Raw genomic sequence first — 21,850 nt, forward strand, 5'->3', positions numbered from 1 at the left:
ATCTGAAAATCCTCGCGACCACAACCATGTTAAAAAACATATGTAATTAACAGCCAACGTTTCGTTTTTTATTTGGCGCCGTGGCAGTCAATTGAAAAACATTCTAACAATATTTCTGATTGTATTCTCAACTCACCACCACATACTTCAATGTGGGGCTATGACAGTCAATTGCAAATGAGTCTGACGTAATGTATATCTCACCAGCGCTAATGAGATGGGTGTGCTTGATGCATGTCGACTTGAAGCTTCTCAAAGTCAGGATCAACCTGGATCAATATGTGTTTTAATGCAGAAGGGAGCACTGAATCCAGCTTCACACATATATGAGCTGGCAAAGGGCAGCCTATCATACGTTTTATGGTGCTTTCAAGACAACTGGGAACTCGGAAAAATACGAGGTCAAATCATGACGTCAGTGATCTTCAGGTCGAAAAAGTCGGAGCTCGGAGCCCTAGAAAGATGTTGGAATTCCGAGTTGGATGACCGTTCAAAACGATTTTCCCAGTCAGTGTTCGTTTATTTCCGAGTTCTCAGTTGTCGGGAACGCACTGAAGTCGGAGATCTCCGAGTTCCCAGTTGTTTTGAACGCGTCATTAATACTCAGAGGGAGAGGGCAGGTATCTGGATGTGGTTTGATGTACATAGTTTACAATCAAAGTAACCTGCTGCAGTAAATCTCCGAGTTCTGCACTCAGCCCTTTTTCAAGCCAGTTGCTCTCAGTGTACCATACAATGCGTCCATATGGCAGAGAGAGACACATTGATAACTAGAGTGCAACTAGAGTCCACCATAGATGTAGCACCATCTGTGCAAGTGTCCACGATTCGATCCCATATGGAAACTGTTTTTCTTCAATTCATGCTCGGGAATCGTGAAACATAACAATATGTCATCGAAAATAGCACCCCCTGACATGTATAGCGAACAAACGCATGGGCATCTAGGCCCTCACTGCTAACGGCCATTTGGACAGCATAAACTGGGGAGTTTTTTATTCGTTCAGTCAGAATATAAATACTTAGTTTAGCAATGTTATCTGAAAAAAGCTATTGGTGTGAGTTTCTGTGCCTCTGCCTGACCACAAATTGTTATTACCATATCAACCGGTATTATCAAAGTCTGCAATAATGTCGTGGTTTCATCGCATAATGAGCCGAGCCATTCACTGTGGGAACGATTCAAGTGCCCCGGTCAAGTGCGGCCTCTGGCCCTTTCCCATGATCTAAGGCCGCGCTCTGGTTTCATTTGATCTTTTAGATTTGAAAAAGGTTCATTTAGATTTTGAAGGTTGATCACATTACAATGATTTTGAAATACAAATACAATATTATAATATTGTATGCTATTTATTGTACATACTGTATATACATTTTTTTTCGTCCGGATTTGGTCAATTCTCCCGCACAGTGGCGACTTCAGCATGTACATCTTGGTGGAGAAAGCAAAAGCAATGTGGGCTGCCGGCCAGCAAAGCCACTACACAACACTAAACAATACATTCATTGCACTATAACGGTGACAAACGGTGCCCTCAAACTGTTAGGGCCTACATAAAGCTGTCCCAACAGCATAGTCCCAACACCTCACCTTGTGAAGGTGGCGCAGCGCCCCTTTTTTGGGCAAATTCTGTCATCAAACTTTATCATCCAAGTCTGTCATTCTCTGGATTTATGGTGGGAACTCTGAAATTAAACACACAGCCACTCCATTCGTTCGTGGTTGCTTTGCAATGCTTGGAGTTGGAGCTACTTATTCCTTCCAAGAGATTCATTGTTGAATTTGCGATTTCCAGTTCGATGTGTAATCTTTATGTTCAATGGCCGATGATTTCTCTAAATTATTTATCTTAATATGGCAATGATTAAAAAGGATTTGCCAGTAGATTGTCGACTGTCATGATGATGACTGCTAGTTACGATTTTGAAAGTAAGATGTTGACATGATCAGTCCAATCAAAGCTACCTTAAATATAACGTGATTTGACAACCCTAACCCTTAAAGTCCTAAAAATGTGGGGCTCAAAACTGAATGATGGTCGTCTCTGCTCCCGCAACCCCATGTTCATATCAGTCGACCTCACGTGGAGTCGCGAGCCCTAGTTTGGGAAACGCGGTCATAAACTGACGCGTTCTAGAACAGAAGACCATTACTAGGCGCGTGGCTTGCATGGAGATGTCTGCTTTATACCTCGCTCTGCTTCTGTTCTCCGGTAAGTGTTCTGTTCTCTTTCACTTTCAGGAAAGTAAGTTTTACACAATTGTATCTAAACAACAGCATTGATATCAAATTGTATTGCGTGGTTATTTTCAGAAAAGCAAAAAAAAGCTGTGCGTAAATTGGAATGGCTACACATATGCCCACAGGGGAGAAGGCTATAGGCCATTAATAAAAGGGATTTTCATTCTTTAAGACACAAAACAGTTTTATATATGTATTTGTCATACAGGTGAATCCCTGCATTGTACAGCAGACTGTCTGGTCTAGGACAGCCTACAGAGCAGGGGAAAGTTGGCGTGTACGTGTTAGAATCTTACAGCAATATGAGAACATTTCTCCAAAAAACAAAGCCGTCAAATTGTACATCAATTTAGTTTGTTGCACAGTGTAGCTTGTGTGTGTTTGTCTCTCTGTAAGTACACACACACTCACAACGGTTATAGTGAATACATCAACCGTTTATTTAACAATACCTTTTACAATCTAAATTTAGAGCATGTTATCGACGGGATAACCAGATCTTACGAAGGGACTGAGTTAGCGACAACACCGACAGTCACCTCCCCGTTACCGGAGCGATGGCGGCGGCGGGACAAGCGGGGCTTGTTGGAGTTGGCGGGCGTCGTTAAATGCAGCACTGGGAGGTCAGCGGTGGCTTACATCATGTATGGATGTTACTGCGGGCTGGGAGGCCAGGGATGGCCCCGAGACAAGGCTGACTGGTGAGTACCATCACACACACAGAGAGAGCTACTACTGGACCAGGGCTGGGAGGCCAGGGATGGCCCCGAGACAAGGCTGACTGGTGAGTACCATCACACACACACAGAGCTACTACTGGACCAGGGCTGGTTGGCCCTGGTCAAAAGTCTACTGGGACTCAGCACTTAGCCCTGGTTTAATTACAGCTGTGGCTTGGCACAAACCCGGTTGGCACCAACTCTGATTTCTAAATACATCCACAGACCATGAATATCTACAAACAGTAATTTCATGCTGTAATGTTCTGTCTGCCAGGGCCGGATCCAGGCATAAGCAACATAATCAACATGCTGTAATGTTCTGTCTGTCAGGGCCGGATCCAGGCATAAGCAACATAAGCAACGTAAGCGGTGGCTTTTGGCCCCACCCAACAATACATGTATTTTATTTTAGGAACTCAGTCGGTGTCTCAACTCACTGTTGAGAGTAAGAAGAGGTGTACAGTGAGAGGTGTACAGTGAGAGGTGTACAGTGAGAGGTGTACAGTGAGAGGTGTACAGTGAGAGGTGTACAGTGAGAGGTGTACAGTGAGAGGTGTACAGTTAGGTGTACAGTGAGAGGTGTACAGTGAGAGGTGTACAGTGAGAGGTGTACAGTTAGGTGTACAGTGAGAGGTGTACAGTTAGAGGTGTACAGTGAGAGGTGTACAGTGAGGTGTGTTACAGTGTACAGAGGTGTGTACAGTGAGAGGTGTACAGTGAGTGTACAGTTAGAGGTGTACAGTGAGAGGTGTACAGTGAGAGGTGTACAGTTAGGTGTACAGTGAGAGGTGTACAGTGAGAGGTGTACAGTGAGAGGTGTACAGTTAGAGGTGTACAGTGAGAAGTGTACAGTGAGAGGTGTACAGTTAGGTGTACAGTGAGAGGTGTACAGTGAGAGGTGTACAGTGAGAGGTGTACAGTGAGAGGTGTACAGTGAGAGGTGTACAGTTAGAGGTGTACAGTGAGAGGTGTACAGTGAGAGGTGTACAGTTCGAGGTTGTGTGGAACAACAGCCGTTTTCCCTGTTGTTTTGACAGTCACTGACAGTCACTCAATTAGAGATATCAGCTAACCATTTTCAGATTGGTAAATGAGTCTATCCAGTTAGAGTTGAAGTCAGAAGTTTACATACACTTTAGCCAAATACATTTAAACTCAGTTTTTCACAATTCCTGACATTTGATCCTAGTAAAAAAAAAAATGCTTTCTTAGGTCACCACTTTATTTTAAGAATGTGAAATGTCAGAACAATAGTAGAGAGAATGATTTATTTCAGCTTTTATTTCTTTCTTCACGTTCTCAGTGGGTCAGAAGTTTACATACACTCAATTAGTATTTGATAGCATTGCCCTTAAACAATTTAAACTTCGGTCAAACATTTTGGGTAGCCTTCCACGAGCTTCCCACAATAAGTTGGGTGAATTTTGGCCCATTCCTCCTGACAGAGCTGGTGTAACTGAGTCAGGTTTTTAGGCCTCCTTTTTTGCACATGCTTTTTCAGTTCTGCCCACAAATTTTATATAGGATTGAGGTCAGGGCTTTGTGATGGCAACACCAATACCGTGACTTTGTTGTCCTTAAGCCATTTTGCCACAACTTTGGAAGTATGCTTGGGGTCATTGTCCATTTGGAAGACCCATTTACCACCAAGCTTTAACTTCCTGACTGATGTCTTGAGATGTTGCTTCAATATATCCACATAATTGTCCTACCTCATGATGCCATCTATTTTGTGAAGTGCACCAGTCCCTCCTGCAGCAAAGCACCCCCACAACATGATGCTGCCACTCCCATTCTTCACGGTTGGGATGGTGTTCTTCGGCTTGAAAGCCTCCCCTTTTTCCTCTAAACATAACGATGGTCATTATGGCCAAACAGTTCTATTTTTGTTTCATCATACCAGAGGACATTTCTCCAAAAAGTACAATCTTTGTCCCCATGTGCAATTGCAAACCATAATCTGGCTTTTTTTATGGCCGTTTTGGAGCAGTGGCTTCTTCCTTGCTGAGCGACCTTTCAGGTTATGTCGAAATAGGACTCGTTTTACTGTGGATATAGATACTTTTGTACCCGTTTCCTCCAACATGTTCACAAGGTCCTTTGCTGTTGTTCTGGGATTGATTTGCATTTTTCGCATTTTCCTTCCTGAGCGGTATGACGGCTGCGTGGTCCCATGGTGTTTGTACAGATTAACGTGGTACCTTCAGGTGTTTGGAAATTGCTCCCAAGGATGAACCAGACTTGTGGAGGTCTACAACAAAAAAATCTTAGCTAATTTATTTTTATTTTCCCATGATGTCAAGCAAAGAGGCACTGAGTTTGAAGGTAGGCCTTGAAATACATCCACAGGTACACCTCCAATTGACTCAAATGATGTCAATTAGCCTATCAGAAGCTTCTAAAGCCATGACATCATTTTCTGGAATTTTCCAAGCTGTTTAAAGGCACAGTCAACTTAGTGTATGTAAACATCTGACCCACTGGAATTGATACAATGAATTATAAGTGAAATAATCTGTCTGTAAACAATTGTTGGAAAAATTACTTGTGTCATACACAAAGTAGATGTCCTAACCAACTTTCCAAAACTATAGTTTGTCATCAAGAAATTTGTGGTGTGGTTGTTGAAAAACAAGATTTAATGACTCCAACCTAAGTGTATGTAAACTAGTTTTAATGACTCCAACCTAAGTGTATGTAAACTAGATTTAATGAATCCAACCTAAGTGTATGTAAACTAGTTTTAATGACTCCAACCTAAGTGTATGTAAACTGGTTTTAATGACTCCAACCTAAGTGTATGTAAGCTAGTTTTAATGACTCCAACCTAAGTGTATGTAAAGTAGTTTTAATGACTCCAACCTAAGTGTCTGTAAACTTCTGACTTCAACTGTATGTAAACTTGTAGGAATCATGGCCAAATAGTGGCTAGGCATTCAGGGCACGTGCCCAGGGGGCCTGACCTCCAGGGGGCCTGACCTCCAGGGGGCCCCAATTGATTTTGTTAGTCACACTCACAGATATCATTAAAAGGTGCAAAATGTAGAAATCTCCCAGCCATTTTCTGGTTGCTAAAATTCTAATAGTTTGCCTAATAGTTGACCAAATCTCGGGTTAGGACCCCCCCCAAAAGGCTAGATCCGGACCAGCTGTCTCCTGTCCCATGGCCAACAGATAGTTTCTCAGGCCTTCCATTTTGAGCTTGGAAAAATATGGACTGAATTCTGCTTTTGTTGATGAGCTACTACATAATCCGAGGCTGAAGAGAACACAACCCAAAGCCATTGTCCTCACATAATGGATTGTATAGCAGACTAGATTTACATAAAGCACTGAGAAATTATACATTGTACCAGAGTTAACTCCCATCAACAACACGATTGTGTTATTTTCTGTCCACAAGGTGCTGTCACAAACATGACTGTTGCTATGGGAAGGCTGAGAATCTGGGTTGTCAGACCAAGACGGACAAGTACCAGTGGACCTGTGAGAACAAGATGTCCAACTGCGGTACAAACTACACATCCCCATAATTCAACACTGTATTTCTGTATTAACTACACACCCCATAATGCAACACTGTATTTCTGTACTCCTAAGCACTCTCTAGGATAGTGGTTCATCATTATGCCTAACCCTAACCTTAACTGAAGAGCTCAAAGAACATGTATGTTTATGATGTAGCCAATTCTGACTGTGGTAACCAGTAACAACCGTGGATACAAGCTGTATTTCCAGGTCTGAAGCCAAGGGGCAATTTTCCATCGATAATGTGACAAATACAGTCCTATTGCATTCTATTTAGTCCTATTGCATTCTAAGAATTCTAAATTCCACCCTGTTGTGTTCTGTCCGGTGGTTCTAGAGTCTCTGAAGAACAGGTGTGACAAGATTCTGTGCAGGTGTGACCGGGAGGCGGCCAGGTGTCTGAGGAGAGCTCCCTTCATCCCTAAATACTCTGTCTGGCCCGACTTCATGTGTGGATATGAACAGCCCACCTGTACCCGTCACTGATGCTGTTACACAGTGTGTGTGTGTGTGAGAGAGACTAGTGTTTTCTCTTGTTTGTCCTGGCTAGTGGTGTGTGTGTAATAAAGACCTACAGTACTTTACCCTCTGTCTGTCTGATGGGCACGGCCCATGGGTCTGATTAACAGTGTGATTATATCACCATGACAGACCTGCTGGGGGTGTATCATTAAGTCCATGACTGAGGACTCAGACAGCAGTTCTATAAACAGCTTGTAGACTGACATTTTCAACGTACAAAAGAACACAGTAAGGACATTATTCTAATGGTGTATTAGAATCTAATGGTGTGTGTGTTAATCTAATGGTGTGTGTGTGTTAATCTAATGGTGTGTGTGTGTCAGAGTCTAATGGTGTGTCAGAGTCTAATGGTGTGTCAGAGTCTAATGGTGTGTGTGTTAGAATCTAATGGTGTGTCAGAGTCTAATGGTGTGTGTGTTAGAATCTAATGGTGTGTCAGAGTCTAATGGTGTGTGTGTTAGAGTCTAATGGTGTGTGTGTGTTAGAGTCTAATGGTGTGTCAGAGTCTAATGGTGTGTGTGTTAGAATCTAATGGTGTGTGTGTGTGTTAGAATCTAATGGTGTGTGTGTGTGTGTGTGTTAGAATCTAATGGTGTGTGTGTGTTAGAATCTAATGGTGTGTTAGAGTCTAATGGTGTGTTAGAGTCTAATGGTGTGTGTGTGTTAGAATCTAATGGTGTGTGTGTTAGAGTCTAATGGTGTGTGTGTTAGAGTCTAATGGTGTGTCAGAGTCTAATGGTGTGTGTGTTAGAGTCTAATGGTGTGTTAGAGTCTAATGGTGTGTTAGAGTCTAATGGTGTGTGTGTTAGAGTCTAATGGTGTGTCAGAGTCTAATGGTGTGTCAGAGTCTAATGGTGTGTCAGAGTCTAATGGTGTGTGTGTTAGAATCTAATGGTGTGTGTGTTAGAATCTAATGGTGTGTCAGAGTCTAATGGTGTGTGTGTTAGAGTCTAATGGTGTGTGTGTGTTAGAGTCTAATGGTGTGTCAGAGTCTAATGGTGTGTGTGTTAGAATCTAATGGTGTGTGTGTTAGAATCTAATGGTGTGTGTGTGTGTTAGAATCTAATGGTGTGTGTGTGTGTGTGTTAGAATCTAATGGTGTGTGTGTGTTAGAATCTAATGGTGTGTGTGTGTTAGAATCTAATGGTGTGTGTGTTAGAATCTAATGGTGTGTGTGTTAGAATCTAATGGTGTGTGTGTTAGAATCTAATGGTGTGTGTGTTAGAATCTAATGGTGTGTGTGTTAGAATCTAATGGTGTGTGTGTTAGAATCTAATGGTGTGTGTGTGTTAGAATCTAATGGTGTGTGTGTGTTAGAATCTAATGGTGTGTGTGTTAGAATCTAATGGTGTGTGTGTGTTAGAATCTAATGGTGTGTGTGTGTTAGAATCTAATGGTGTGTGTGTGTTAGAATCTAATGGTGTGTGTGTTAGAATCTAATGGTGTGTGAATGTGTTTAGAATCTAATGGTGTGTGTGTGTTAGAATCTAATGGTGTGTGTGTGTTAGAATCTAATGGTGTGTGTGTGTTAGAATCTAATGGTGTGTGTGTGTTAGAATCTAATGGTGTGTGTGTTAGAATCTAATGGTGTGTGTGTTAGAATCTAATGGTGTGTGTGTTAGAATCTAATGGTGTGTGTGTGTTAGAATCTAATGGTGTGTGTGTGTTAGAATCTAATGGTGTGTGTGTGTTAGAATCTAATGGTGTGTGTGTGTTAGAATCTAATGGTGTGTGTGTGTTAGAATCTAATGGTGTGTGTGTGTTAGAATCTAATGGTGTGTGTGTTAGAATCTAATGGTGTGTGTGTGTTAGAATCTAATGGTGTGTGTGTGTTAGAATCTAATGGTGTGTGTGTTAGAATCTAATGGTGTGTGTGTGTTAGAATCTAATGGTGTGTGTGTGTGTGTTAGAATCTAATGGTGTGTGTGTGTGTGTGTGTTAGAATCTAATGGTGTGTGTGTGTTAGAATCTAATGGTGTGTGTGTGTTAGAATCTAATGGTGTGTGTGTGTTAGAATCTAATGGTGTGTGTGTGTTAGAATCTAATGGTGTGTGTGTTAGAATCTAATGGTGTGTGTGTGTGTGTGTTAGAATCTAATGGTGTGTGTGTGTTAGAATCTAATGGTGTGTGTGTGTTAGAATCTAATGGTGTGTTAGAATCTAATGGTGTGTGTGTTAGAATCTAATGGTGTGTGTGTTAGAATCTAATGGTGTGTGTGTGTTAGAATCTAATGGTGTGTGTGTTAGAATCTAATGGTGTGTGTGTGTTAGAATCTAATGGTGTGTGTGTTAGAATCTAATGGTGTGTGTGTGTTAGAATCTAATGGTGTGTGTGTGTTAGAATCTAATGGTGTGTGTGTTAGAATCTAATGGTGTGTGTGTTAGAATCTAATGGTGTGTGTGTGTGTGTTAGAATCTAATGGTGTGTGTGTGTTAGAATCTAATGGTGTGTGTGTGTTAGAATCTAATGGTGTGTGTGTGTTAGAATCTAATGGTGTGTGTGTGTTAGAATCTAATGATGTGTGTGTCATAATCTAATGGTGTGTGTGTGTTAGAATCTAATGGTGTGTGTGTTAATCTAATGGTGTGTGTGTTAGAATCTAATGGTGTGTGTGTGTTAGAATCTAATGGTGTGTGTGTGTTAGAATCTAATGGTGTGTGTGTGTTAGAATCTAATGATGTGTGTGTTAGAATCTAATGGTGTGTGTGTTAGAATCTAATGGTGTGTTAGAATATAATGGTGTGTGTGTTAGAGTCTAATGGTGTGTCATAATCTAATGGTGTGTGTGTGTTAATCTAATGATGTGTGTGTTAATCTAATGGTGTGTGTGTTAGAATCTAATGGTGTGTGTGTTAGAATATAATGGTGTGTGTGTTAGAATGGTGTGTTAGAATCTAATGGTGTGTGTGTTAGAATCTAATGGTGTGTGTGTGTTAGAATCTAATGGTGTGTGTGTTAGAATCTAATGGTGTGTGTGTGTTAGAATCTAATGGTGTGTGTGTGTTAGAATCTAATGGTGTGTGTGTTAGAATCTAATGGTGTGTGTGTGTTAGAATCTAATGTGTGTGTTAGAATCTAATGGTGTGTGTGTTAGAATCTAATGGTGTGTGTGTGTTAGAATCTAATGGTGTGTTAGAATATAATGGTGTGTGTGTCAGAATCTAATGGTGTGTGTGTTAGAATCTAATGGTGTGTGTGTGTTAGAATCTAATGGTGTGTGTGTGTTAGAATCTAATGGTGTGTGTGTGTTAGAATCTAATGGTGTGTGTTAATCTAATGGTGTGTGTGTTAGAATCTAATGGTGTGTTAGAATCTAATGGTGTGTGTGTGTTAGAATCTAATGGTGTGTGTTAGAATCTAATGGTGTGTGTGTTAGAATCTAATGGTGTGTGTGTTAGAATCTAATGGTGTGTGTGTTAGAATCTAATGGTGTGTGTGTTAGAATCTAATGGTGTGTGTGTCAGAATCTAATGGTGTGTGTGTGTGTTAGAATCTAATGGTGTGTGTGTTAGTCTAATGGTGTGTGTTAGTCTAATGGTGTGTGTGTCAGAATCTAATGGTGTGTGTGTTAGAATCTAATGGTGTGTGTGTGTGTGTGTGTGTGTGTTAGAATCTAATGGTGTGTGTGTTAGAATCCCACAGCGATATGACGGCATTGCTCCAAAACAACGCCGTCAAATTGTTGGTGTGCTCGTGTTAGAATCTAATGGCGTGATTTCATCTGGCCTAAAACAAAAATATATTCTCTCATCTCATCTGTAGGCCTAAAACAAAAATACATTCTCTCATCTCATCTCTAGGCCTAAAACAAAAATACATTCATCTCTAGGCCTAAAACAAAAATACATTCTCTCATCTCATCTCTAGGCCTAAAACAAAAATACATTCTCTCATCTCATCTGTAGGCCTAAAACAAAAATACATTCTCTCTCATCTCATCTGTAGGAAAAAATCTTTGGAACAAACACAAAGTTTCATAATATTCTTTAAAAAAAAAGTATTTTATTCATTTGTTTGTTTGCTAAGTCTTCATTTTTTGGGAGAAACCAGAACAACCCAGGTAACGCATCAGAGGGAATCACAGTCAAATGACATTTGGTTTGTCACATACACATATTTAGCAGATGTTATTGCGGGTGTAGCAAAAATGGTTGTGCACCCTCACCATGGTAACGCGTCAGAGGGAATCACAGTGCACCAGAAGTAGTACTACCAGTTTAATTAAAGGGGACATTCCACCACTGTTAAACCTCACCATGGTAACGCATCAGAGGGAATCACAGTGCACCAGAAGTAGTACTACCAGTTTAATTAAAGGGGACATTCCACCACTGTTAAACCTCACCATGGTAACGCGTCAGAGGGAATCACAGTGCACCAGAAGTAGTACTACCAGTTTAATTAAAGGGGACATTCCACCACTGTTAAACCTCACCATGGTAACGCGTCAGAGGGAATCACAGTGCACCAGAAGTAGTACTACCAGTTTGATTAAAGGGGACATTCCACCACTGTTAAACCTCACCATGGTAACGCGTCAGAGGGAATCACAGTGCACCAGAAGTAGTACTACCAGTTTAATTAAAGGGGACATTCCACCACTGTTAAACCTCACCATGGTAACGTGTCAGAGGGAATCACAGTGCACCAGAAGTAGTACTACCAGTTTAATTAAAGGGGACATTCCACCACTGTTAAACCTCACCATGGTAACGCGTCAGAGGGAATCACAGTGCACCAGAAGTAGTACTACCAGTTTAATTAAAGGGGACATTCCACCACTGTTAAACCTCACCATGGTAACGCATCAGAGGGAATCACAGTGCACCAGAAGTAGTACTACCAGTTTAATTAAAGGGGACATTCCACCACTGTTAAACCTCACCATGGTAACGCATCAGAGGGAATCACAGTGCACCAGAAGTAGTACTACCAGTTTAATTAAAGGGGACATTCCACCACTGTTAAACCTCACCATGGTAACGCGTCAGAGGGAATCACAGTGCACCAGAAGTAGTACTACCAGTTTAATTAAAGGGGACATTCCACCACTGTTAAACCTCACCATGGTAACGCATCAGAGGGAATCACAGTGCACCAGAAGTAGTACTACCAGTTTAATTAAAGGGGACATTCCACCACTGTTAAACCTCGCCATGGTAACGCGTCAGAGGGAATCACAGTGCACCAGAAGTAGTACTACCAGTTTAATTAAAGGGGACATTCCACCACTGTTAAACCTCGCCATGGTAACGCGTCAGAGGGAATCACAGTGCACCAGAAGTAGTACTACCAGTTTAATTAAAGGGGACATTCCACCACTGTTAAACCTCGCCATGGTAACGCGTCAGAGGGAATCACAGTGCACCAGAAGTAGTACTACCAGTTTAATTAAAGGGGACATTCCACCACTGTTAAACCTCATTCATCATCTCCAGTATACAACTTAGTTTGTCCCAAATGGCATCCCTTATATTTAACCAGGCAAGTCAGTTAAGAACACATTCTTATTTACAATGATGGCCTAGGAACAGTGGGTTAAACTGCCTTGTTTAGGGGCAGAACGGACAATTTTTTTACCTTGTCAGCTCGGGGGATTCAATCTAGCAACCTTTCGGTTACTGGCCCAACTCTAACCACTAGGCTACCTGCCGCCCCTACACTCTAACCACTAGGCTACCTGTCTCCTCTACACTCTAACCACTAGGCTACCTGCCGCCCCTACACTCTAACCACTAGGCTACCTGCCGCCTCTACACTCTAACCACTAGGCTACCTGCCGCCCCTACACTCTAACCACTAGGCTACCTGCCGCCCCTACACTCTAACCACTAGGCTACCTGCCGCCCCTACACTCTAACCACTAGGCTACCTGCCGCCCCTACACTCTAACCACTAGGCTACCTGCCGCCCCTACACTCTAACCACTAGGTTACCTGCCCCCCTACACTCTAACCACTAGGCTACCTGCCGCCCCTACACTCTAACCACCAGGCTACCTGCCACCCCTCCACTCTAACCACTAGGCTACCTGCCGCCCCTACACTCTAACCACTAGGCTACCTGCCACCCCTCCACTCTAACCACTAGGCTACCTGCCGCCCCTACACACTCTAACCACCAGGCTACCTGCCGCCCCTACACTCTAACCACTAGGCTACCTGCCGCCCCTACACTCTAACCACTAGGCTACCTGCCGCCCCTACACTCTAACCACCAGGCTACCTGCCGCCCCTATATAGACCACAACTTACAGAAAAGTGGTTGAATTCCACAAAATGAAAAAATAAATGAGAATATATATTTTTTTTAAAGACAGATATTTAATAATTCAATCTACGCAATTAGAAACCAACCAACCTCAGGACAGGTGGGAAAGAATGAACCTATCCATGAACAATTAAACTAATTGACAATTTAAAACACCATTTTAACATTTTGTCACAAACAAACATAAAACATCCTTCAGGCCATAGCGATAGCCCTTTTATGTTAAACAATGGAGTCCCACCTGTCCCAGCGTCCATCCCAAACGGCACCCTCTTCCCTATGTAAGTGCCCTATTTTTGACCAAGGCCCTATGGCTTACCCTCTAGGCCCTGGTCAAAAGTAGTGCACTACATAGGGAATCGGGTGCCATTTGGGACGAACACTCAAACAGGTGATTTCCTTCAATTGAAAATGACAACAGCTGGATATCGCCATGTTTAAACTCTTTCTGAATGCAGGAAGTAGAAATAGTTTTTATTTACGATTACCATATGAAACTCAAGTGCTTAACTTAAAAACATTTTTTTTAAGTAACCTTGTAAAAAGAAAAAAAAAAAGGCATTATGTGTGTTGCCTTCCAACGAGACAAGCTGAGCTCCACGTCACCATGGAAACAGAATGTTGTGGCACCCCTATTCCCTACAGAGGTTCTGGTCAAATATAGTGCTCACTGCACTACATAGGGAATAGGACAGGGTGTCAGAATAAAACTAACAAGAACCTAGGCCCCTACCCTCCTGTAGGTTTTATCTCCAACCCTGTTCCTGGAGAGCTACCCTCCTGTAGGTTTTAACTCCAACCCTGTTCTTGGAGAGCTACCCTCCTGTAGGTTTTATCTCCAACCCTGTTCTTGGAGAGCTACCCTCCTGTAGGTTTTAACTCCAACCCTGTTCTTGGAGAGCTACCCTCCTGTAGGTTTTATCTCCAACCCTGTTCTTGGAGAGCTACCCTCCTGTAGGTTTTATCTCCAACCCTGTTCTTGGAGAGCTAGCAGACCTGATTCTACAAATTAGCTGGCTGATAAAATGAATCTGGTTAGTTGCAACTAGGGTTGGAATGAAAACCTACAGGAGGGTATCTCTCCAGGAACAGGGTTGGAGTTTAAACCTACAGGAGGGCATCTCTCCAGGAACAGGGTTGGAATGAAAACCTACAGGAGGGTATCTCTCCAGGAACAGGGTTGGAATGAAAACCTACAGGAGGGTATCTCTCCAGGAACAGGTTTCTTACAGTTATTACCGCTGACCCCCATAACAGAATCATATCAACCCTCTCTAGTTATTACCACTGACCCCCATAACAGAATCATATCAACCCTCTCTAGTTATTACCACTGACCCCCATAACAGAATCATCAACCCTCTCTAGTTATTACCACTGACCCCCATAACAGAATCATATCAACCCTCTCTAGTTATTACCACTGACCCCCATAACAGACAGACAAACACACAACCTCCTCCCTTCAATATGAATTACCCTCATTAAATATATATTATATTTATAAACTGGGTGATTCGAGCCCTGAATGCTTATTGGCTGATAGCTGTGGTATATCAGACCGTATACCACGGGTATGACAACATTACGTTGTTAACCAGTTTATAATAGCAATAATGCTACTCGGGGGTTTGTGGATTTAAAAAATATATATATTTTATTTATTTAACCGTTATTTAACTAGGCAAGTCAGTTAATAAGAACAAATTCTTATTTACAATGACTGCCTAGGAACAGTGGGTTAACTGCCTTGTTCAGAACGACAGCTCGGGGATTCGATCTAGCAACCTTTCGGTTACTGTCCCAACGCTCTAACCACTAGGCTACTCCGCGATGCGTCGTGCATTAAGAACAGCCCTCAGCCGTGGTATATTGGCCATATACCACAGCCCCTCTGGCCTTATTGCTTAAACATACCACTTTAATTAAGACATTAGGAGAAACCATCCAATATTATACAGAACTTGGTCTGCGTCTCCATTGGTAACCCATTCCCTATATAGTGCACTGCTGTTGACCAGAGCTCTATGGGGCTTCCTACGGTCCCGGGTCAAAAGTAGTTCACTATAATATAGGGAATAGTGAGCCTTTTGAGACACACACACATTAAGACATTGGTTTGTCTGGCTCACAGATGGCTGCCTGTTGCTATGATACGGTGGGCTACGCTGGAATTCATCCCGTTGCTATGATACTGCGGGCTACGCTGGCATCTATAACGTTGCTATGATACTGCGGGCTACGCTGGCATCCTTCCCGTTGCTATGATACTGTGGGCTACGCTGGCATCCTTCCCTTTGATATGATACTGTGGGCTACGCTGGCATCCTTCCCGTTGCTATGATACTGCGGGCTACACTGGCATCCTTCCCGTTGCTATGAAACTGTGGGCTACGCTGGCATCCTTCCCTTTGATATGATACTGTGGGCTACGCTGGCATCCTTCCCGTTGCTATGATACTGCGGGCTACACTGGCATCCTTCCCATTGCTATGATACTGCGGGCTACGCTGGCATCCTTCCCGTTGCTATGATACTGTGGGCTACGCTGGCATCCTTCCCGTTGCTATGATACTGTGGGCTACGCTGGCATCCTTCCCGTTGCTATGATACTGCGGGCTACACTGGCATCCTTCCCGTTGCTATGAAACTGCGGGCATCCATCCCGTTGCTATGATACTGTGGGCTACGCTGGCATCCTTCCCGTTGCTATGATACTGCGGGCTACGCTGGCATCCATCCCGTTGCTATGAAACTGCGGGCTACGCTGGCATCCTTCCCGTTGCTATGAAACTGCGGGCTACGCTGGCATCCATCCCGTTGCTATGATACTGTGGGCTACGCTGGCATCCTTCCCGTTGCTATGAAACTGCGGGCTACGCTGGCATCCATCCCGTTGCTATGATACTGCGGGCTACGCTGGCATCCATCCCGTTGCTATGATACTGCGGGCTACGCTGGCATCCATCCCGTTGCTATGATACTGTGGGCTACACTGGCATTATATTCCCTTCACAGTGGGCCCCATAAGGAGCCATTTGGGAGGCAGGCCATAGTATCTCCTCATTTATGGCACTTGGCACCCTATTCCCTACATAGTGCACTACTTCTGACCAGAGTCCCTATGGGTAGTGCACTATAAAGGGAATAGGGGGCCATTTAAAAGACACATCCTGTGTTTACACGGTACCTCCTCACTCATGGCTCTTATGTACCTATTCCCTATATAGTGCACTCCTTTTCACCAGAGTCCCCCTATGGTAGTAGTGCACTACCCCATAGGGACTCTGAAGTAGTGCGCTACCACCATAGGGACTCTGGTCAGAAGTAGTGCACTACCCCATAGGGACTCAGAAGTAGTGCGCTACCACCATAGGGACTCTGGTCAGAAGTAGTGCACTACCCCATAGGGACTCAGAAGTAGTGCACTACCCCATAGGGACTCAGAAGTAGTGCGCTACCCCATAGGGACTCGGAAGTAGTGCACTACCCCATAGGGACTCAGAAGTAGTGCGCTACGTAGGGAGCCGGCCAGTCCTTCACGGCCCTCGTGTGTCCGGGTGCATTAGCTGCTGCACCACCAGGTCTATGTTGATGATGGGGTTGAAATACAGAGCCCAGTAGAACAGACAGTTACACACAAACTGAGGGACCACCGGCCAGAACAGGGCGAAGGCAAAACCCTGGGAGGACATCCTCCACAGGTGACCCCACATCTTCTGAGGGAGACTCCTGGAGGGGAGAGGGAGACTCCATTACATTAAACAACTCACTATGCCAAGATGGTGGAGGGGTAGTGAGGGATGAGGTAAGGGGGGAGAGAGAGGGGTAGTGAGGGATGAGGTAAGGGGGAGAGAGGGGTAGTGAGGGATGAGGTAAGGGGGAGAGAGAGGGGTAGTGAGGGATGAGGGTAAGGGGGAGAGAGAGAGGGAGAGTGAGGGGTGAGATGAGGAGGGAGAGAGGTAGTGAGGGGTGAGATGAGGAGGGAGAGAGGTAGTGAGGGATGAGGTAAGGGGGAGAGAGAGGGGTAGTGAGGGATGAGGTAAGGGGGAGAGAGAGGGAGACTCCTGGAGGGGAGAGGGAGACTCCATTACATTAAACAACTCACTATGCCGAGATGGTGGAGAGAGAGGGAGGGGGATGAGGTAAGGGGGAGAGAGAGAGGGTAGTGAGGGATGAGGTAAGGGGGAGAGAGAGGGGTAGTGAGGGATGAGGTAAGGGGGAGAGAGAGGGGTAGTGAGGGATGAGGGAAGGGGGAGAGAGGGGTAGTGAGGGATGAGGTAAGGGGGAGAGAGAGGGGTAGTGAGGGATGAGGTAAGGGGGAGAGAGGGGGTAGTGAGGGATGAGGTAAGGGGGAGAGAGAGGGGGGTAGTGAGGGATGAGGGTAAGGGGGAGAGAGAGAGGTAGTGAGGGGTGAGATGAGGAGGAGAGAGAGGTAGTGAGGGGTGAGATGAGGAGGGAGAGAGGTAGTGAGGGATGAGATGAGGGAGGAGAGAGGTAGTGAGGGGTGAGATGAGGGGAGAGAGGTAGTGAGGGGTGAGATGAGGAGAGAGAGGGGTAGTGAGGGGTGAGATGAGGAGAGAGAGGGGTAGTGAGGGGTGAAATGAGGAGGGAGAGGGGTAGTGGGGGATGAGATGAGGAGAGAGGAAGGGATGAGTGTGAGAGAGAGAGTAGTGAGGGATGAGATGAGGAGAGAGGAAGGCATGAGTGTGAGAGAGAGGTAGTGAGGGATGAGATGAGGGGCGAGAGAGAGAGGTTGTGAGGGATGGGATGAGGGGGAGAGAGAGAGTAGTGAGGGGTGAGATGAGGAGGGAGAGGGGTAGTGAGGGGTGAGATGAGGAGAGAGAGAGAGAGGGGTAGGAGGGATGAGATGAGGAGGGAGAGAGGTAGTGAGGGATGAGATGAGGGAGGAGAGAGGTAGTGAGGGGTGAGATGAGGAGAGAGAGGGGTAGTGAGGGGTGAGATGAGGAGAGAGAGAGAGGTAGTGAGGGGTGAGATGAGGAGGGAGAGGGGTAGTGAGGGGTGAGATGAGGGAGGAGAGAGGTAGTGAGGGATGAGATGAGGAGAGAGAGAGAGAGAGGTAGGGATAGTGAGGGGTGAGATGAGATGAGGGAGAGGGGTAGTGAGGGGTGAGATGAGGGAGGAGAGAGGTAGTGAGGGGTGAGATGAGGAGGGAGAGAGGTAGTGAGGGGTGAGATGAGGAGGGAGAGAGGTAGTGAGGGGTGAGATGAGGGAGGAGAGAGGTAGTGAGGGGTGAGATGAGGGAGGAGAGAGGTAGTGAGGGGTGAGATGAGGAGGGAGAGAGGTAGTGAGGGGTGAGATGAGGAGGAGAGAGAGGAGGGAGATGAGGAGGAGAGAGGTAGTGAGGGGTGAGATGAGGAGGGAGAGAGGAGGGGTAGTGAGGGAGGGAGAGATGAGGAGGGAGAGAGGTAGTGAGGGGTGAGATGAGGAGGGAGAGAGGTAGTGAGGGGAGGGAGAGAGGTGAGATGATGAGGAGGGAGAGAGGTAGTGAGGATGAGATAAGTAGAGAGGAAGGGATGAGTGTGAGAGAGAGAGGTAGTGGGGGATGAGATGAGGGAGGGAGGAGAGAGGTAGTGAGGGGTGAGATGAGGGAGGAGAGAGGTAGTGAGGGGTGAGATGAGGGGAGAGAGGGAGGAGAGAGGTAGTGAGGGGTGAGATGAGGGGAGAGAGGGAGAGAGGTAGTGAGGGGTGAGATGAGGAGGGAGAGAGGTAGTGAGGGATGAGGAGAGAGGAAGGGATGAGTATGGATAATTCAGGGTAAAGTATGAGAGAGGATTAGAGAGAATGAAAGAAAGAGAGAGAAAGTTGGTGTGACGGGGATGGAGACAGTGAGACGGACAGAGAGAAAGTTGGTGTGACGGGGATGGAGACAGTGAGACGGACAGAGAGACAGTTGGTGTGACGGGGATGGAGACAGTGAGACGGACAGAGAGACAGTTGGTGTGACGGGGATGGAGACAGTGAGACGGACAGAGAGAAAGTTGGTGTGACGGGGATGGAGACAGTGAGACGGACAGAGAGAAACACGGTACCTGATCTCAGCTCGGTTATAGAACCTCCACAGGACACAGCCCTCCAGCACAGACAGCAGCACGGCGTTGACGATGATGAACCGTGACGTCCAGTAGTGAACCGACAGCCAATCCCAGGCAAACTCAGCGATCAGCTGGTACGGAAGGAGGAGGTACTTAACTAGGAACTCCGCCCACTGGCGCCAGCTCGGGTGCCCCTGGAGGGAGAGAGAGGGGGTGGGGGAGGGAGAGAGAGGGGGGGGGGGGAGGGAGAGAGGGGGTGGAGGGAGAGAGAGGGGGGTGGAGGGAGAGAGAGGGGGTGGAGGGAGAGAGAGGGGGGGTGGAGGGAGAGAGAGGGGGGGGGTGGAGAGAGAGAGGGGGTGGGTGGAGGGAGAGAGAGGGGGTGGGGGGAGAGAGAGGGGTGTGGGGGAGAGAGAGAGGGGGTGGAGGGAGAGAGAGAGGGGGTGGAGGGAGAGAGAGAGGGGGTGGAGGGAGAGAGAGGGGGTGGAGGGAGGGAGAGAGAGAGAGGGGGGTGTAGAGAGAGAGAGAGGGGGTGGGGGGTAGAGAGAGAGAGGGGGTGGGGGGTAGAGAGAGAGAGGGGGGGGGTGGAGGGAGAGAGGGGGTGGAGGGAGAGAGAGAGGGGGGGAGAGGGGGGTGGGGGGAGAGAGAGAGGGGGTGGAGGGAGAGGAGAGAGGGGGGAGGGAGAGAGAGGGGGGTGGAGGGAGAGAGAGAGGGGGGGTGGAGGGAGAGAGAGAGGGGGGTGGAGGGAGAGAGAGGGGGTGGAGGGAGAGAGAGAGGGGGTGGAGGGAGAGAGAGAGGGGGTGGAGGGAGAGAGAGAGGGGGTGGGGGAGATATACCAATATCGTCAGTATGACCAGACTACATCTACAGTAGTCTACGTCTAGTTGTCTATGACCAGACTACATCTACAGTAGTCTACGTCTAGTTGTCTATGGCCAGACTACATCTACAGTAGTCTACGTCTAGTTGTCTATGACCAGCCATACTGACTACATCTACAGTAGTCTACGTCTAGTTGTCTATGACCAGACTACATCTACAGTAGTCTACGTCTAGTTGTCTATGACCAGCCATACTGACTACATCTACAGTAGTCTACGTCTAGTTGTCTATGACCAGACTACATATACAGTAGTCTACATCTAGTTGTCTATGACCAGACTACATCTACAGTAGTCTACGTCTAGTTGTCTATGACCAGCCATACTGACTACATCTACAGTAGTCTACATCTAGTTGTCTATGACCAGACTACATCTACAGTAGTCTACGTCTAGTTGTCTATGACCAGACTACATCTACAGTAGTCTACATCTAGTTGTCTATGACCAGACTACATCTACAGTAGTCTACATCTAGTTGTCTATGACCAGACTACATCTACAGTAGTCTACGTCTAGTTGTCTATGACCAGACTACATCTACAGTAGTCTACGTCTAGTTGTCTATGACCAGACTACATCTACATCTACAGTAGTCTACATCTAGTTGTCTATGACCAGACTACATCTACATCTACAGTAGTCTACATCTAGTTGTCGTCTATGTATGGAGTCGTACCGACACGCCTACCTTTATTTATCAAATAAATACAATCCTACGTGACAGTTGAGCCGTCCAATGGTACCTGGTGGTTGAGGGGGAGGCTGTCCTCCATTGGCTCGCTGGTGCGTGAGAGGGCGGGGCAGCAGGTGTGCAGGAAGGGGAGGAAGGTTTCGGAGTAGTCGAAGAGGTAGAGGTAGAGGATGGTGAGGCGAGGAGAACTCTTCAAAGCATAGAGCAGGAACAGAGATTTACCTGCATTCACAGCCTGGTGGGGGGTTGAGAGACGAGAGGGGTAGACAGGAGAGGGGGAGACAGGAGAGGGGTAGACAGAGGGAGACAGGAGAGGGGGAGACAGGAGAGGGGTAGACAGAGGGAGACAGGAGAGGGGTAGACAGAGGGAGACAGGAGAGGGGTAGACAGAGGGAGAGAGGAGAGAGGGAGACAGGAGAGGGGTAGACAGAGGGAGAGAGGAGAGGGGTAGACAGGAGAGGGGTAGACAGAGGGAGAGAGGAGAGGGGTAGACAGAGGGAGAGAGGAGAGGTAGACAGAGGGAGACAGGAGAGAGGTAGACAGAGGTAGACAAGAGAGAGGGAGACAGGAGAGGGGTAGACAGAGGTAGACAGAGGTAGACAGGAGAGAGGGAGACAGGAGAGGGGTAGACAGAGGGAGAGAGGTAGACAGGAGAGGGGTAGACAGGAGAGGGGTAGACAGGAGAGGGGTAGACGGTGGGAGACAGGAGAGGGGTAGACAGTGGGAGACAGGAGAGGGGTAGACAGTGGGAGACAGGAGAGGGGTAGACAGGAGAGGGGTAGACAGAGGGAGACAGGAGAGGGGTAGACAGGAGAGAGGTAGACGGTGGGAGACAGGAGAGGGGTAGACATAGGGAGACAGGAGAGCGGTAGACAGGAGAGGGGTAGACAGAGGGAGACAGGAGAGAGGTAGACGGTGGGAGACAGGAGAGGGGTAGA

The 21,850-nt window shown here is 46.1% G+C and overlaps 2 protein-coding genes across 2 annotated transcripts in view; one reads left to right on the forward strand and one right to left on the reverse strand.

Annotated features, from left to right (window-relative positions):
- The first annotated feature begins 1,326 nt into the window (after positions 1 to 1,326).
- Positions 1,327 to 7,076, forward strand: LOC115128055 (phospholipase A2-like). Its single transcript, XM_065000910.1, has 4 exons — positions 1,327 to 2,213; positions 2,715 to 2,943; positions 6,368 to 6,474; positions 6,830 to 7,076. Exons 1-4 carry the CDS (start codon positions 2,171 to 2,173, stop codon positions 6,976 to 6,978), a joined length of 528 nt encoding a protein of 175 aa, XP_064856982.1. The 5' UTR covers positions 1,327 to 2,170; the 3' UTR covers positions 6,979 to 7,076.
- A 3,920-nt stretch (positions 7,077 to 10,996) lies between these two features.
- LOC135559986 (bifunctional apoptosis regulator-like) overlaps positions 10,997 to 21,850 on the reverse strand; it is a 34,285-nt gene continuing 23,431 nt past the window's right edge. Inside the window, exons 7-9 of the mRNA XM_065000909.1 lie at positions 20,965 to 21,147; positions 19,338 to 19,534; positions 10,997 to 17,016 (exon numbers count right to left, since the gene is read on the reverse strand). Coding sequence (XP_064856981.1) covers positions 16,824 to 17,016; positions 19,338 to 19,534; positions 20,965 to 21,147 — 573 coding nt within the window. The 3' untranslated portion in view covers positions 10,997 to 16,823. The remainder of the gene's footprint in view (positions 17,017 to 19,337; positions 19,535 to 20,964; positions 21,148 to 21,850) is intronic.

Source organism: Oncorhynchus nerka, linkage group LG15 (genome assembly GCF_034236695.1).
Source record: "Oncorhynchus nerka isolate Pitt River linkage group LG15, Oner_Uvic_2.0, whole genome shotgun sequence".
In the NCBI taxonomy this organism is placed as follows: domain Eukaryota; kingdom Metazoa; phylum Chordata; class Actinopteri; order Salmoniformes; family Salmonidae; genus Oncorhynchus; species Oncorhynchus nerka.

Excerpts from the sequence above, each read along its gene's own strand:
- LOC115128055 (XM_065000910.1), top strand. The coding sequence starts at position 2,171 with ATGGAGATGTCTGCTTTATACCTCGCTCTGCTTCTGTTCTCCG. Across the intron at positions 2,214-2,714 it reads CGCTCTGCTTCTGTTCTCCG|AGCATGTTATCGACGGGATA; the intron begins GTAAGTGTTCTG and ends ATCTAAATTTAG. Across the intron at positions 6,475-6,829 it reads GAACAAGATGTCCAACTGCG|AGTCTCTGAAGAACAGGTGT; the intron begins GTACAAACTACA and ends CGGTGGTTCTAG.